The sequence below is a fragment of the Pteronotus mesoamericanus genome, unplaced genomic scaffold, assembly GCF_021234165.1.
Source record: "Pteronotus mesoamericanus isolate MK-2021 breed Mesoamerican mustached bat unplaced genomic scaffold, CSHL_Meso_final scaffold_408, whole genome shotgun sequence".
NCBI lineage: Eukaryota > Metazoa > Chordata > Mammalia > Chiroptera > Mormoopidae > Pteronotus > Pteronotus mesoamericanus.
In genome coordinates this window covers 5,715,953-5,733,495 of record NW_026555315.1, presented here as the reverse complement: position 1 = coordinate 5,733,495, position 17,543 = coordinate 5,715,953, and the positions used below count along the sequence as shown (strand labels likewise).

At 43.4% G+C, this 17,543-nt stretch overlaps 1 protein-coding gene across 4 annotated transcripts in view; it reads left to right on the top strand.

Annotated features, from left to right (window-relative positions):
- Nucleotides 1-17,543, top strand: part of RFFL (ring finger and FYVE like domain containing E3 ubiquitin protein ligase) — a 64,073-nt gene that overhangs the window by 13,310 nt on the left and 33,220 nt on the right. For 2 of the 4 annotated variants that reach the window (XM_054593379.1, XM_054593378.1), the window contains exon 1: nucleotides 5,598-5,731. The exons of 1 other annotated variant lie outside the window; for it this stretch is intronic. In XM_054593379.1, coding sequence (XP_054449354.1) covers nucleotides 5,635-5,731 — 97 coding nt within the window. In that variant the 5' untranslated portion in view covers nucleotides 5,598-5,634. Of the gene's footprint in view, nucleotides 1-5,597; nucleotides 5,732-17,436; nucleotides 17,514-17,543 lie in introns of those variants that run through there. One more of the 4 variants, XM_054593382.1, reaches the window with a different exon arrangement.

Sequence of the window (17,543 nt, the reverse complement as noted above, 5' to 3'; positions counted from 1 at the left end):
AATAGTATTATAAGAATAAACTGTTTTGTGCACTCAGAACTATAAGCCTACTTTTGTCCACTCTTATATGTATGTATGTGTTCTGTGTGTATATTTGTGTGTGTGTGTTCATTCACCTGTTGTTCTATAGTGCTCCCACCCCTGCCCCACAATAGATAATGTGTTATAGGCATTTTTCCTTGTGATTTTTTTTTTTAAGCACTTAGGACAGAGCTTGGGGTTCCTTTCTCTAACATTTTTTGTTTGTTTGAAAGATCTAATCAAAATATACTTTATTCCTGTTACAGCGGTTTGGTTTGAAATATGGCTGTAGCTTTATTTGCAAGTAAATTAGTAGAATTCTGGACATTAGTATGCATCTATCCATTTTACAAATAAATAATGCCAGTCTGCTCTCGCGATGTGTTCTCTCGCAGAACCTTGAGGGGAGAACTGCGAGCGCAGTAGTCTTTAGAGAGTGTGCGGTCCTTCGGGTATATCTGCTCCTCAGCTGCTTAGGTAGGTCGAGTGTTTTCTTAAGTGCTGCTGAAACACGCAGTTCAGTCTTTATTTTGAAATCTCTCTCTCTGTCCTCTCTCCCTCTTCTATTACTTCGATTACCTTGTCGAGACATTCAGACCGTGCAGTCTTATCCCTTTATTTGCGTAGCCTAGAGAGGCCAGTCTGAAGATTACCTGTAGGTGAACAGGTGATCTGATCTACCTGGTGATACCTCGCCTGTCAAGGCGAAACACGCGTCAGCAAAGGCCCCCTAGACTTGAGGCCCTGAATGAAGGTAACTTAATCCTGTGGCGTTTTTAGTGGAAACCAGGGTGGAAATTTAGGAAGTTTGACTTATTGGAGGCAGCACTTGAGTGTGGGGTGAGGGCTGGAGAGACGGGGAGACAGAATGTGAGTGTGCGCATTTGGGGAGGAGAAGAATGCAGAGGCATATAGTCAAGGAGAAGTATGAATTCAGGAAGCAGCTCTAAGTGGAATACAGAATCTCTGCTTGAGAGGCTCGCTGCTGAGGAACAGGAGACAGGAGCCCACCAGTCACTTCATCATGAAGCTGCTGGAGTTGTTTGGGCCACGGAGGTGGACGACAGGGGCCTTTCCCTGCCCTTTTCCTGTCTTAGCAGCTCAGGAGAAAAATGAAGAATGAGCTCTGCAGAGAAAATGACACCCATCACAAGGTTCTGAGATTGCCGTCGCCGGATGCCTGAAGGGAGCCGCCCAGGGAGAGCTTGGGCCCATGGCTGACTTCCTTTCCTGCAGTCTTGTCGTCAGGTCCTCAGACGGTGTCCCGACAGCCTGGCCTTTCCCTTTCCCACAGGCTGCCCCGTTTGCTGGCTTTAGGGACCCAGCCTCTCAGGCGCCTGAGGCGGGCCATTGCCTGCCCTTGGTCGCGGACCCCTCTCCGAGCTCCGGAGTAGGGTGCCGGGGAGTGGGGTGCCGCCCGGGACGATAAGGGCCCGCACCGACAGCGCAGGCCCGGTCCTGGTGCCCGCGCGCGCCTGTGCGAGGCCAGGGGCTGTTTGGCCGCGAGGCGCCGTGCACGCCTTGCAGCTCACGCAGTGCCAGTCCTTGCATCTGAATGCGTAAGTGTCTCCTTAAAGATAAAAGGGACTGCCTGGTCCTCTGGTCCCCGGATCGAACGACACCTGCCGTGGCGACGGTCTTCGTCTCCCCGGAGAGGCCATTCTATACAGCAGGTTTGTGCTTCCAAAAGTCGCAGTGCGCCTGCGGCGGCCGATGCTGCGGTGATAAGGTGGCATGTGGGCACTGCATGACATGTGAGATACATGGCGCCCCTGGTTTGAATTTGTGGACAAAACTGCCGCCTCAGGAGTTCAAAAGCCTCTACTTTCAACCCCTGTCTTCGGGGAGGTTTTCTCCTTTGTTTTATTTGACTGTTCTTTTGAGTCAAGTGAACTTTAATTTTCACAGCTGTAAAAATTCCATTAAGCCCCCGTTTTGCGCCCCGGGTGTGAACATGTCTTGGTATAACATGCATGACAGCTCACGTCCTTTAAAAGCAGCGTGGATGCACCTGGGGAGCATCGTGCTATGTGAAATGAGCCAGTCAGAGACGGTTCCATAGGATTTCACTCATATATGGAGTCCAAGGAACACACTGAGCTAACGAGGAACGTGGGGACAGGCTCAGAGATGGAGAACAGGAGGACAGCCAGCTGGGGGCGGGTCGGGGGGAGGCCAGGGGGTTGGAGGGATTGAGCAAAATGGAGAAAGGACTTATGGACACGGATAACAGTTGGGGGGGTATAAGGGGAGTAACTGGTAATGGAAAAAAGTACAGTAAAGATAAAACAAAGAAATAAAATCCTTAAAAGTATAATTGTCTCTGGAGGCTTGAGGAAAAGAATGGTCCAATGAAAAAATAAATTTAGTTCAGTTGTTAATGTTTTTTGGCCTTTTCTTGTGGGGGAGGGGACTGACGCCTAAGACATGTTTTGTGAGCCTGCTGTTCAGTTTGGTGGTATTTGAACAGAAACTTTCATTTTGCTGAGAACATTCTGCTTAGGGAACAAAGCTCTGACCTGTCTCTCAACGTAACCCAAGGCCCAGCGGCACGGCAGCCTTGCGGGAGAGGGCAATGTTTGTTACGGATTCTGACTCTGAGGCGCCCTCTTGGTCTGCGAGTTCAGCGTCTGGGACTGGGATGGGCAGTGACCATTTTCAGTAAACGACCCTGCTGGTTCTCAAGTTCCCTTAGAGTCGAGTCTTGAGTATCCTACAATTTACTTCATTTTTCATGTTTGATTTCTGTGATTTATTAGATGACAGATGTTTAGTTAACAGGCATATTGTCCTTTTTGAAGAGGAGGTGCAGTAGTTTAAAAAAAAAAAAGTTAAAAGATCCCAGAATGCCAAAGATTCGAATTTGGCGAGGTCCTTAATTTTCAACATGGTGAGACAACCACTGTTTTTTGGGTTTATCAGTTCACCCCCTGTGAATCAGAAAAGTATGTGGACATAATTAACATTAATTTTATGAAAAAGAAGAAACATAATAGTATTTAGGATCTTGGGAATGGGAAAGTAGGTAGCTGTTGAGAGGAGAAAGTGGGAAAGGGACAAGATGAAAGTAGTTTATACATGGGAAAAAAATGTCAAAGTTCAACTGAATTTTAAATTACCATGTAGTATTTGGGTATATGCTTGTTGTTAAAAACAGTTCAAATGCTGATAAAGCTACAAATACCTCCTTGATCTGCTCCGATTGCAGCTCCCTCTTTGGCATGTATATGCTCTCCTATCTTTTTGTACATATTAGGTAATTTTCTGTGGATGTGGAAAACTACAGAATCCTGAAAAATGAAGATCTTTCTCTTTTGACACCTGCACACAAATGTGGGTTATCAATGGCTTTGCATATTCCTGTTCATGTAAAACGATGGTTATGGATGTATGCAAACTTATATATACACCTATATACACAAAACACATGTACACACACACAACACCGCTAACATAGGTGTTGTGACCACCCATAAAAAGTAGACCTATGTAGCTTTGAGTGGTGAATTACTTGTAGAACTTTGAAGGTAATGCATTGAAAGAACTTAAGTGCAAAGCCAGTTATTTTTTAAATTTTTCATATATTTTTATTCTCATAGTTTTCATTTAACCTCATAAAACCTCAAGTAGCTGAAATCATTATTTCAGATTTAGCATCATTTTAAAGCTCTAAATGTGTAATCCTCAGCCTTTCCAGTTTAAAAGAAGGAATTAGGATGGAGTATGATTATATTTGGGGGGAAATGATAGAAACTGCACAGAATCCCAAGCAGAGAAATGACAATCTGTGCCAGCTCATCTCACTTACTAAGTGGTGTTTATCTTAGCAGAATTAGGAAGTTCCCATGTTTCTGGCCCTTATGTCGCTGTCCATATAACTTAAATTTATTTCCTAGGCGCCATATTGTTCGGATTTTCTCTTCCTTATTTACTAATACAGAATGAGTCAGAAGCTTCTGACAGTACTGTGGGTTTTTTTTTCTTTTTCTTTTGGAGGTTCCGTGTTCGTCTCTGCTGTATGTGCCTTGAGAGATGCTTCAGGTTAGAATGCATGCGACTTATCATCCACGACAGCAATATTTTTTAAAGTGTGGTCCAAGAGATAATGGTTGTTAACTGTTGTAAAGAAACTTATCATTCGAAAAGGACTAACAGACACATAGGAAAACGTTAAACACAGCCATTTTCTTTTTCTTTATTTTTAAATTAAATTAAATTTTTTATTTATTGTATTTTTTTCCCCCAACACAGCCATTTTCTGAAAAGGAAAACACTGAGGGGGAGGAAGCGAAAGGGGGAACATAAAAAGTAAAATAAAATAAATAAAAGAGGAAACATAAAATCTTCTATAAGCTCAGGGTGGCTACCCTGCTGTAATAATATAATTAAAGGGAATTAAGTCAGTTGGATAAATAACTTTTAAAAAACTAGCCCCTTGAAAAGGAATAAAATTAAGTAGCATAGTTTTTAAAACTCAAATTATGACAGTCTACGTGTATATTTTAATGGACCTAATAACATTTATTGAATGACCATTGAGTTGGCATCTATATCCAGTTTGTACATGAGACCTACCTCGAAGGGTGGATGAGGCTAGATGTGGTAGCCTCGAATGAATAGGCTAAGAAATAGCCAATGACTAGGAGAAATTTTGAGAAGGGAACAGAAGGATCTGATGTGAACTTTGGTTTCTTTTTTTGTCAAATGAAAACACATAGAAAGCAAGGACTCAATCTTTTGTTTTCTTTGTATAGCACCAATGCCATTTCTAGCTCGTCAGGGTAAACAGAACAATAATTGCTGTTGATGATCCAGTCATTCTAGAATTGATTTTTTAAAAGAAGCTGGCCAATAAATGAGAATCAGCATACATGTAGGGATTTCTTTTCTTTTAAAAGTAAGTGTTAGTGCAGTTTTCACAGACTCCTATATTCCTTAAGCATCTAGTAGGTAGGATGGTGGGTAGTTTTAGCCTTAGTATAGAGAATGTGACAGCTGATGACAAAAATCCTCCAGTATTTCTGTCTTAATTAGAGAACTAGAGTTGTCTAAGGAAATAAAGAGATCAGAGAAGCCTAGTGGGGAAAAAAGAACACTGAGCCTGGTCAGAGCTGGCCACTCACCCTAGTGATCTAAACAGCCTGTGGTGACTGAGCCAGTGCCCCATGTCCCGTGACCCAGGCGTTGTAATTTGTAAATGGAAATGATTTCTTTATCAGCCTCCGGGGGAATCTGCAGCGCTGTGACCCAGCTCCCTTCAGTCCTGGTGCTGCCCCGAGCCCAGCTGTTCTCAGATGAAATTTCAGGAAGTGACCACTGGAGCTTTCTGGGTAAAGGTCCCAAAGTCCGCTGAGCGGTCAGCATGAGGTTTACCTGTCCCCAGTAATCAGCACTCCATTAAAAAGAAAAAAATCAGCAGGGCGCCTCTTCCTTCCCAGGTCGCAGCTGCTGGCGGTTGGCTCAGGCCGAGTTGCTCGGGAAATGTGTTTTGCCTGGCGTGAGTCAGCACTGCCCGGGTAAACCGCCTGCTCTGTTGCAATCTTGCTTACCAAAGATATGTCCCCAGGCGGCACCATTCACTTTGCCTGAAAGCCACTGCTGTTGGCCCCTGAGATGATCTCATCCGAATATTGCTCCAAGGACCTCGGCAGTGGGAACTGGAGGCAGCTGGCTTTCTGCCGCAGCAATGTTCTGAAACAGGCAAAATCAGGTAACCCCAGATTCTTCCTCTTAGTTTCATTAGCTGGGCTGAGCTGCGGTGGAATTCTTCGTATTCAGGAGTGAGTCACTGCCTTATCTTTGGCTGTCTTAAAGTTAATCCTTCAACTCTTCAGGGCTGAAGCGGGGAAGTTTCATTCGTTTGGCATCTGGATGTGGTTTTAGACCTAATTAGACCACTTATTGTATAAACCTTAGAGAAGTCAAACAGATTTACAGCTTTATCCAGCTTTGCTCATGTTTTCTGTTCTTTTTTGTCTCGTGAGAAATGCTTTAGTTGAACCATTGGTTTTCTTAAAAAATTAATGTATTTATTAATTTGAGAGAGAGAAAGAGAGAAGCATCAATTTGTTGTTCCGCGTACTGATGCATTCATTGGTCGCTTCTTGTACGCGCCCTGACTGTGGAGCAAACCTTGGCGTGTCAGGATGACGCTCTAACCAACTCAGCTAACAGGCCTGGGTGAAACCGGACTGGTGTCAAAGGAAGAGAGAGGCAGACATATTTGCTTATCTACCTAATTGTCTTGAATAGTGAATTTTAGAGAACACTCACTGTTTTCCAGTGAGTTTCCGTATTCCTTTCTGAGGTATTATGAGGAAACTACTCTCCTCCCTATTCTGTTGAGGCTACGGCCCTGTCTTCCTCCTCTTCACCTCTAAACTTTTCAACCTTCAGCCTCTACACTAGGTAATTTCCCTGTTCAAAGTTTGCTTCTCTTCCTTACGGTTACCCCAAATATCCGTGTTCTCTTTTGCCTCAAGCCCTTGCACCAGTAAACCATCTCTGAAACACTTGCCCCAACACACCCAGCCAATGGGTGAGAGCCTAGCGGTCACTTCTTTCTTGAAGTCTCTATTCACCAAAGCTGGATTGGTTGGTACTCAGGAGAGCCCTTGGTTTACTCATAGGATATATTCAGAATCCACGTCTTTTTTTAAATTTATTTTTAAAAATATTTTATTTGTTTATTTTTGGAGAGAGGGGAAGGGAGGAAGAGAGGGAGAGAAACATCAGTGTGTGGTTGCCTCTCATGTGCCCCCTACTGGGGGCCTGGGCTGCAACCCAGGCATGTGCCTTCACTGGGAATCGAACCAGCGACCCTTTGGTTCGCAAGCCAGCACTCAGTTGACTGAGCCACGCCAGCCAGGGTGAGAATCAGTGTCTTTTATTAGAATTATATCCATGGTGCTTGGCACATAGTATGTTCTCAGTAAGGATAGAATGAGGAACAGCCTATACTCCCACAACTCCAGTCCTCTTAGCAACCCTTCATTTTGGCTTCCACTCCCATTATCCTACTCCTGTTTTCCTGAAGATCACCAGTAAACTCCTGATTACCAAACCCAATGTCCTTGTTTCAGCCTTTACTCAATCTCTGCCAAGCACTTAGCACTATCCTTTGAAAGGATAGTGTTGAACTATCCTTTTACCCCAGCAACCCTCTTCATTTGGCTTTGAGGCCACCTTGTCTTTTCTGAGTTTCCAGTGCATCCTCCTATTACTCTCATTGTCTTTTGATTATCCCATAAATGTTGATGATTCAAGGTCTTGCCCTGAGTACATTTTCATTTTTCCCCCAACCCCTTCCTCTGAGGATTTCTAATATACCCATAAATTCAGCTGTCTTCAGTATTTTTTACCAGCTCAGCTGTTTCTCCCAAATTTCAGATCCATTCTCTTTCCCTTCCTCTCTTTCTCTCTCCTTCCCTCCCTCCCTCACCTGAAGACATGCTTATTGATTTTAGAGGAAGCAGGGGAGAGAGAGCTAGAGAAACATTGGTTGCCTCCTGTAGGTGTCCAGGCTGGGGATTAAACCTGCAACTAGGTGTGTGTCCTGACCAGGAATTGAACCCACAACATTTTGATATATGGGACAATGCTCCAATCAACTTAGCCACCCAGCCAGTGAGCCAGATCCTTATTTCCAACTTCACAAATCTTGACAAACTTTGTCTAACTCGACAAACCTACCAGTGTGTTCAAAGTCCCTTCGATTCAACATTTACATAACAGCTCATTATCTCCCCTACCCAGTATGTTATCTGCTTATATCGCTGTATGTTTGAACTCTGTTAATTATATCCACCAAATCTCCTTGTTTACTCTTTTTATACCTCACATCCTCTAAATGTGCTAAATCTATGGTTACTAAACCCTTTTGATTACTACTATATTGGAGTACTGTTTGATGTGTGTCTTCATTCCCACTGTTATTGCCTAAGTTTACCAGAGGTGAAAATCTAGACATTTTGTTTAAATGAGCCCAGCGGCTTAAAACTGTGTGTGCGAATACTTTCAGGCAGGGCCTGCGCTCTTGAAAGGCTGCAGGTACCACCTTCCTCTCAGGTCTCGCACACTGAGCGTTTTACCACACACTAAAGACTTTGCCTCTAGGAATTTGAGTTTCTAACTTCCGGTTCAGTCCTTATCAAATCTTGATGGGCTTTTGCCACTCCCGTAGGTCTTTCTCAGTTCTGTCTTCATATTGTGGCCAGTTATCTTCCTAAAGGCCAAATCTAATCTTTTTATTCTCAGGTTTTCCCAGTGGCTTTGGTTCCTTATTTCCTGCTTAACTTTGATAGGTAAAGTCCTTCACAATTTGACCCTCTCCTGCCTGTCTTATCTCTATCACTGTTACCTGTCTTATCTCCCTCTCCCTTCCCAGCCATTTCCCTCCTCTTTAACCTCACTGAACTTCTCATTTTTCTAGTTCCTGGTTATTCGGTGTCCTTTTAGGACTCTGTCTTTTCCTAATGGCCTCCCCTTCTCTGACTGTCAAAGTGCTCAGCCCCCAGGAGACTTAGTTCATATGTTATACCTTTACTCACTTTTTCATGTAGGCTTCTCCTTTCTTTTTATTTATATATTTACTTATTGATTGATTTTCAAGGGAGAGAGGATGAGAGAGAGAAAGAGACTTGATTTGTTGTTTCACTTACTTATGCATTTATTGGTTGATTCTTGTATGTGCCCTGACTGGGGGTTGAACCTGTAACCTTAGCGTAGCGGAATGACGCTCTAACCAAGAGAGCTACCTGGCCACGGCTTACTCTTTTTTATTTAGACTTCGGCAGCAAGGTATGTCTCTTCCACTAGTCTGTTGAGTTCCTTGGCTGAACCTGGTCCCTGACCTCGTTGCATCAGACAGTGGCTGAAGTGGGTCTCCAAGGTCAAGCCACTAGTTCAAATGTCTTTATTACTCTTGGCAGTATTAGGAAATTTATAAGCTCTTTTAATAACATGGCATGTTTTTGGTTCCTGCTTGATGAACTTGAGCAGCCCATGGCGCCTAATTCCTATATGCCTGAAACCATCAGGTAACCATTCAAAGTTAGTTTGGAGATTTATAGGCTTTGCTGAACCGAGTTCCATGATGTCACCTAACATTTTTATAGCATCAGTACTTTACAGAATTATTCCCTTGTATCATTTTATTTGATACCCACAATACCCTGTGCTGGGTAGGCTTATATTGTCCCTATTTTACTGGTGATTATAAAGCTACTTCTGGCATTGAAACATACATTCAGGTAAGACTTGGAGAGAGAATGAGTTTTTACATTGCGTTAAGCAACTGATTTGTCTCTTTGTAGTTAGATATACCTAACTGGCTTCTACAGCAAAGGCACCTTTGCTCAGTATGCAAAGACCTTGCCTTTTACAAGGCCCCTTTATCTGCGCGGTGGACAGAGGAGGCCCCCAGAGCCTGCCTGACTTATGGAAAGGCCTTGACAGTGTGAAGAGCGCTTGATTGAAATTAATAGTGTGCCCACTGCAGCCTCTCTTCTGCTGTGCTCCAAATGTGGAGGATGTGTTAAAATCTAATGCAAAAGTGGAGTGTCAGACCGAGTTGATGAGTGAAGGGAGTCCTCCCAGAATGGAGTAAGTTGAATGTTAAGAGCAGAAAAGGTTTCTTAGTAATTCTAGTAAGTGATTAAGTTTGTAGGGTAATTCACAATTTTGGGGGTGCTAATATGCCATATTTGGGACTATGTGGAATTCGACTACAGGAAGATGAACCATAAGGACTAGGAAATAATCTCTGTTAGATACTGGTATCCAGTTTTGGTCCCCACATGCTTAAGCGAGGATAAAGAGGATTAAAAAGTTTTTTTAAAAAAAGTCATCATATTACGTTTTTTTAAAAAGGAAAGATTTTAGCCTGGAGAAGGAAAAGCTAAGGGATGATGGATTGATTACCATCTTCAAGTACAAGAATAGTTTCTGCCAGGGGGATTTTGATTAATTGTTCTTCATGTACTTCAAAGACTTAAAACGAAATGGGTTTAAATTGAAGGAGGAGAAATTTTAATGAATATGAGGAAGAATTTGATCTTCAAAGTTGAGAAACATTTGAATGACTGCGAAGTGTTGAATTTCTGTTTGACTTATCTATTACTGAGTAACATCACCCTAAAACTTTCAGTGGCTTCGAGTGACAACCATTTTATTGCTCATGATTCTGTGGGGAATTCAGGGAGGAGGAACATATTGGTTTGTTTTGTGATGTCGATGAGACTGGAGGATTGATCGCGGCCTCACTCAGGCATCTAAGGCCTCAGTGCAGGCTGTTGGCTGGGACATCTTGGTTCCCCTCCTTGAGGTCCGTTTCTCCGGGGCCTCTCGTTCATTAGTCCAGATCGAGCTCCGTTTCCATGGCGGTTGGCTCCCAGGGGGCTGCCGCGGGAGCTGGAGAGCCTTTTACGGCCTAGGCCTGAGAGTCATGCATTGTCACTTTTGCCCTATGATTTTGGCTAAAGTGAGTCACAAGTGTAGCCCGCCTCCAGTGGAAGGGGACATGGACAAGAGTAGAGTGTCAAAGTCACGCTGCAGAAGGGCATGCAGTATGGTTGGGATTATTGTCCCCAAGTTTGGAAACAGTTTACCACACTGACCTTAGACCTTTTGAATGAGAAGAATCAATACATATTTATTGAATAGGTAGTTTGAACATATGATTAATGAACTTGGTTGCATGTCAGAGTCATTCTGGAAGCTTTTTATAAGCATAGGCTCCTTAGGTACCATACATGTGAATCCAGGTCTCCTGAGGGTGTGGGCACATAAGAGACACTGTGTCCTTTCTCTCAGGTAACTATGAGTAAAATGACAGTGAGTTGGGGGAGGGGAACGAGACAGATACATGTAATATTTAAGGCAGAACGGTAGGCGCTTTAAGATAGGCCTGCTGGTCTCCTCCTTCCAGGGCCTGGCTGATCCCTCTGTCTGGCTCGGCCTTCCAGGCAGCCTGGTGCAAGTTGTCTCATTCAGTTAGCACATCCTCCAAGGAGTGTTTCCTGATGCTTCACTTATTTTTTTTCTCATAGTTTCTAGGAATTTTTTCTTCATAGTATTTTTTAGTTTATAATTAAATATTTGTAGGAATATTTGACTGATGTGTAATAGACAAAATACATCTGCTTTGCTTTCCAGTATCTAACATAGTGCCTGCCTCGTAAAAGGTCCTCAGTAAGTGCTCGTTGAATGAAAGGGGTTGATTGACTGCATGAATGAACGAAGTGATAGTTTAATTCTATTTTAAAGGATGATTAGAATTTTGGACAGGTGGAGCAAATGAATGGAAAAATCATAGTTCTGAAGCAGATTGTGTGGATTATATTGCTCATACGATTTCAGGATATTGGAGGAACTGGTGTGGGAAGGGGTGAATAGCTGTGTTTTGAGTGTACTTGGTATCCTAAACTTGGGGTATGTAGCAGGCATTTAGAGATGAGGTACTGAAATTGAAGGGTGAGATTGATTCCAGATATTTAGACGTGGAGCTATCTGAATGAAGACTACGGAACCTATTCATTCAGCAAATACTTATTTGGGTTCCATTGTGTTCCAGACAAATGCATTGTAGGGAAGGTGAGCTGAAGTCTGACTGATGAGCAGCCAGCTTCAGAATGTTCCTGGGAGGAAGGGACCCATAGTATGTAGGCTTGGGGCAAGACAGAATTGATTATTTTTGAGGAACTGAAAGGAGACGACCAAGGGCCTTGGGTGAGGTGAGGACAGAGGGAGAGCAGTGTGAGGAAAAGTGGGAAAGGCGGGCAGGGCCCATAACATGTGGGCCTCCGTGGGCCATGCAGGGAGTCTAGGCTCTAGAAAAAGGCATGGCAGGAAATCACTGAAGGCTTTATTTTTAAAAAATATTTTATTTATTTTTTGAGAGAGGGGAAGGGAGGGAGAATGAGAGGGAGAGAAACATCAATGTGCGGTTGCCTCTTGCACGCCCCCAACTGGGGGATCTTGCCCGCAACCCAGGCATGTGCCCTGACTGGGAACTGAACCGGTGACCCTTTGGTTCTCAGGCCGGCGCCCAGTCCACTGAGCCACACCAGTTAGGGCAACCATTGAAGGCTTTAAATGGGGAGAATAACAAACAGAGTATATATTAAACATTAAAAAAAATTTTTATTTATTCTATTACAGTTGTCCCAATTTTTATCCCTAGAGTATGTATGTGTGCACGCATGTGCACGTGTGGGTATATGCATATTTTTTTAAGTAGAAGTTTACCCTGACTACTATGTAGAGAATAGAGTGTCAAAGAGGACACCATTAGGGAGGTGTTTGCTACAGTTCTTGAAAGAAAGTGGCCCATAAGGCAGGGTATGACGCTGGACATGGTGAAAATGGGATATTTTCAGGATATATTGAAAACAGAGAACCAGTAGAATTCACTAGAGAAGGAAAGGAAGAATGGTTAGTACAGAGCCCTGGGAGATATCAGGGGGCAAAAGGAGGGACCAAGGAAGGACAGGGAGGAAGACTGGTCTTTGAAGTCAAGGGAGAGTCAAGCTACAGCACTCTTGGTGGGAACTGAAGGGGAGGAAGGAGCCTGTGAGAGAGACTGAAGGAAGGAGCGTGGATCTGTCACTGGTGTTCGGGGGAGGTCAGGAAGGTTAAGGACTTAGAAAAAGCCATGCATTTAGCCATCAGGACTAATCTAGGCAACCTTGGAGAAAGGGCTTTCGGGAGAGCAGAGTGCAGTCAGTGAACAAGCACGTGGTGCGCAAGTGAAGCAGAGCTCCAGCTACTATGTTAGGGAAGCTGGGAGGTAAAGAGAAGGAGGTGGAGCCGGGAGTTCATTTTGTGCAAACTTGCACGCAGGAGCATGTATGAGGGCAGGTTTTCCAAAGCTGTAATGGACCAGTATTAACTGAGCACCTACTCTGTGCTGGGAGCTGTAACAGGTGTGTTCTGTTTACCTTTGCCTTTGAACAGCTCGCCTGATGGTGTAGTGGCCCCCAGATGAATTTCCATGTCTAGGGGTTGGTAAGACCTTCCTTTGGAGCATGGGAAGGAGATCTTAGACGTAAATTTTTATGTATTTTTATCTTACACTTTGAAATTCCTTTTTAGCGTTTGTTATATTTTAGAAAGAACACAGTGTACTTGTATAGTAGGGCCCATCTAATTTGCTGTTTTATGTAGATATACTGGAGATGTGCTAATTTTTAAAAAAACTGATGGTCAAAAATGATGGATTCCATTGGTCTAGTCAGTACAGGGAAGTGTTTGGGATGGAGGGAAAAGAGGCACAGAGAAGGATGGGAAATGAACATGCGAAGTAGTCTGCATATTGTTTTAAATGTCTTAAGGACCCTGTGAGGTTATTTCCCCCATTTTACAGACAGTAAACTGAGGACTGGAGAGTTTAACTTGCCTTCTTGCCCAAGGTCAGACAATTAGTTAAGTGGTAGGACTGAAACTTGAAAACTAGTCACCTTTGAAAGCCTTATCACCCCACTTATTCTCACCTACTCTCAGATGGGTCTGAGAGAGGTGGAAGGCTGAGAAGCATTATCCATATTGGCTCGTTGTAGGTTGAGGGTGGTGTTACGCAGGGCTGGCTGGTGGGTGTCATCTAGCTTCTCAGGAAGACCCCTGGGGATTCTGGTCACTGTGCTTTAGGCCTGGTTCTTAGGTCACAAAATGTATTTTGTTTTTTCCTGAAAATGATCAGTCTTTTGGAGACAGGATTCTATTTAGACTTGAGTGACTTGTGCTGAGAAAGGAGTGTCAATTTATATTTTAGAGTGAAAGATTCCTTTCCTGTTCATCGGATTCTGGATTTTGCTAGGGTATTGTTTTTCCAAGAGCAAGAGATCTGAGAAGTGAAATTTAATGATATCAGCCTTGCTTGGTGAGCATGGAATAATATGATAGAATAGCCTGTGTGGAAGGATGCAGTTACAAAAAAGCTAAGGTTATTGATCGCTTTCCATATACTGGGTATTGGTCTAAGTGCCTGGCACATAGCAGGACATGCAATTCTCCCAGTGGTCCCCCTGAAAAGGAGGCGCAGTTACCCTCCCTTTACAAGCGAAGAAGCCAAGGCTGTCTTCGAGCTGGCAAGAGACTGAGCTGAGACGGGAACCAGGTCCCCGTGACTCCGAGAGCCCATGCCCCTACCCGCTACTGTGTGCTGTTCCCGCGCCCCCCTCACGGAAGAGCCTTACCTCGGTGTCACCCCGCCCCAGTTTCTCTGCCTCGAGTGATTCTGTCGTTAAAATGGCCTCCTCTATACCATCTTCTTTTTTTTTTTCCTTCTAATTTTCTTTGTTGACCACCGTTTGATGTGGTCGCATTCTTTGGTTAAATACAGGGTCTAGCAGAAGTAACGCCTGCTTGAGTGTGGTTGGGAGGGTAATAATATAGGTGCAATAATTTATAGTTTTAATTTGAACATTTCCTCTAAAATGTCATGTGGTGTGCTTGAGTATGATACTGTTATGCTACAGAATCACATGCGTATGATTTTGTAATAAAAGATTTTGTAATTAAAAAAAGGGGACGTTGTTTGTGCCAGACCCTGTATATTAATACTATCATGGAAGCCATTTTGTCTTCCTCTCTTCTTTGTCTTTGGTTTGGAAGACAATGTATCTCCTTAGAGGGACTTCACACGTCTGCACACGTTGTTTCTGTATTGATTTTATTATCTTAATTTTATGGATTAAATTATGAGATTTCTCCAGCTCCTAATTTGTCATCCTCTACCCGTTCCCCACCTCTTTTCCACTGAATTTAAATCCAAATTCTGAGTCTGATTTTGAAGTACTTAGTCTGGCTCCCATCCAGTTCTTCAGTTTAGCCATGGCTCTCTGGGTCACTGGGTATCATCATTGACATCCTTCCTTTTGTGCCCTCTTATGTCTCAAATCAAACCCCGTTATTCACTGTACCTGTATGTCCTTGATTTCCTACTTGGGTGTCCGTGGTTCTGATGTGTGTTTGGCTTTGAACATCATTCTTTTTATCAAGCCTCCATGGCTGATTCCTCATTGGGAGTAGTCACGTCCTCCTCTGGGTCTCGTAGTAAAGGATTCTTTTATGTCTCCTTTATTGCACAATATATTTTCTTCCATATATTTCAATTGTTTGTGTACATTGCCTCACACCTGTGAGTACATTGCTCTTCCTAGACCATTGCCTCGCTGTGCAGATCTGTCTGGTTGACCTTTGTATTTCCTCTTGTGTCTAGTTCAGTTCCCTGCACAAAGTGGGCATTTGATATCTGCTGGATGAACGAATGAATAAGCAAAATTTCAGATTTGCTTTTCCTCCTTTTCTTTTCATCTTGCTGTGCTTTCCCTTGCGCTGACTCACAGCTCTTGTCTTCACCACTCCCTTTTCTTACCCAGATTTTGCCTCATTCTTTCCTCATTAGCAGCCACTGTGTGGGAGAGCCACATTGCTCGCTGGTCAGATTTTCTCCTTCCTTTCGTGGCTCTGTTCTCTCCAGGAATCATATGACCAGCGTGATTGCATTATGATCCTAATAAAAAGACCATGTGTAAATAACAGTCCTTAAGGTTTGCTAATCTACCAGTTTCAGATGGGAAACTTTCTGATCCACATTTCAAGGGAAAGGGGAAAAAATCCTTGGGTACTTGGGAGGTAGTAGATCAATGCATGTGTTCAGACTGTGGACTGTGGGATGTTAGAGGAACCCTCTTGGACTGTAGAAATACTGCAGGAAGCCGCAGAAGCTTCTGCTTGGTAGTGCTGGATCTCCGGATTGTTTCGACATCGGGAAGAAACATCAGAGATGAGTGTATTCCAACCCTCCTATTTTCCAGATGGGAAAACAGACCCAAAGAGGCTAACAGACAAACCCCTAAAAACTGGGATATTCATTGCTTGGTGTTTAATCCCAGCGCTGAATGTGACTTGGGGAGAACCATTCACTCTTTGAAAGCAGTGAAGTTTCCCTTGGGGTGGAGACTTCAGGTCTCTCAAACTGAAGGCTTTACAGTGCTGAGAAGTAGACTCAGGCTGGTGGCAGGCTGGATTGGGGACAGCGTTCACCAGAAGGGCCTTTTGAACTGTTGCGATTGTTTGGGTGGCTCACTTCTGGGAATCTGCTCAGTGGGGACTGGCTGACAGAAATCTGTTCCTTCTACATTTGAAAAGAGGCCAACACTTAATAGTAAAAATGTATCTAATGTTTCTTGCCTTCTTCCCAGCCTTCATATTCTAAGTTTGTTTTTTTTCAGGCTTAATTTTCTGATCTCAACACTTTTTGTGTTTTTATTGTTTACTCTAGGTCAGATGTTAGTATGAAGCATGGGAAATCCTGAAATTGCCTTAGAGCCCCATGATTGGCTTTTGGTACTTTTTAGGCGATTCTTTTACCTGACTCGTAGAATAATGTGTTTTATTGTCATTGAAATACTGTCCAGTGAACCAGCTGTTGGCAGATATGAAAGTTTACCTACCTAGTTTTGGCTTGGGAGCAGCAGTGTAAAGAGCGCAGAACAGGAAGTCAAGTACAAACAGGATGTGCTTGTTAGTGTAACTTGTGTGCCTGCGTTTAGAAACTTGCTGTGGTTAAAAAGATTTTGAATATTTGAGCGTGGTTGAAGAAGTCTGTTTCTGGTTTGAAAAGGAGCTAAGGCAACTGGTCCTTCGGGCCCTTGCCTGTGTACAGGTGCACATCTTTCTTTTAGGGGTCAGCCTTCCCTTCGTCCTCAGCATGGTGGTTTTTCTTAGCTTTCACCATAACCACACTCTTGTGTTTTATAAAATGAAACCACTGAACTGGCTGCGCATCTGGTTACTTTTGGTAGCTGTGGGATTCAAGCTGTGCTTGGCTATTTTTTAAAAATAGCAATAGAAGATCTTAGCCTAGAATTCACCCTTTTAAATGATAGGATCCTTTGATTGGATTCCAGGATTTCTAGCACATCTTTTGAGTGTTTACTGAGTTCTGACCTAGGTAGTTTACAGATTATCTGGATTTTAGTCTTTGAAATGAAAATTTCCTTGCGGGCTGGAGGCTGGATCTGCTGCTAACTGCTGATCTGTTTTACCCCTAGGCAAGGCAAGTTTTTGGAGAAGAGATTAAACAAGTAATTATCTTGCAGGTCATTCAGCTGGTAAACAGTCTTAGGAACCCCTGTTTTCTGAACCCCCTCCCATTCCTCATGGTTTCCCACTGTGAAATCTTTATTGTGTCCATTGGCTGGCCTGACTGTGGAATAAGCTATCTGTGGGGAGTAATCTTGGGATCTTTGTGGTTTATCATAACTGCTTGAGTTATTTCAAAACGGGTCCTTCTGGTGGTCTCAGACATACGCTAATGAATATGGAGCAGAGAGGCGTCTGGGTCCTGTGTTCTGTGCTCTCTGTATCCTGCCACATCGCAAAGAATGCTGTGCTTTCACTTTGTAATTCCAGGAGGAGCAGATGGGTAGAGTAGTAGGAGCACATCTCAACATTGAGGAGGAGAGCATTACTTCCTGATGTCAGCACAGGTGCGTGAGTGTGTGTGTGTGTGTGTGTGT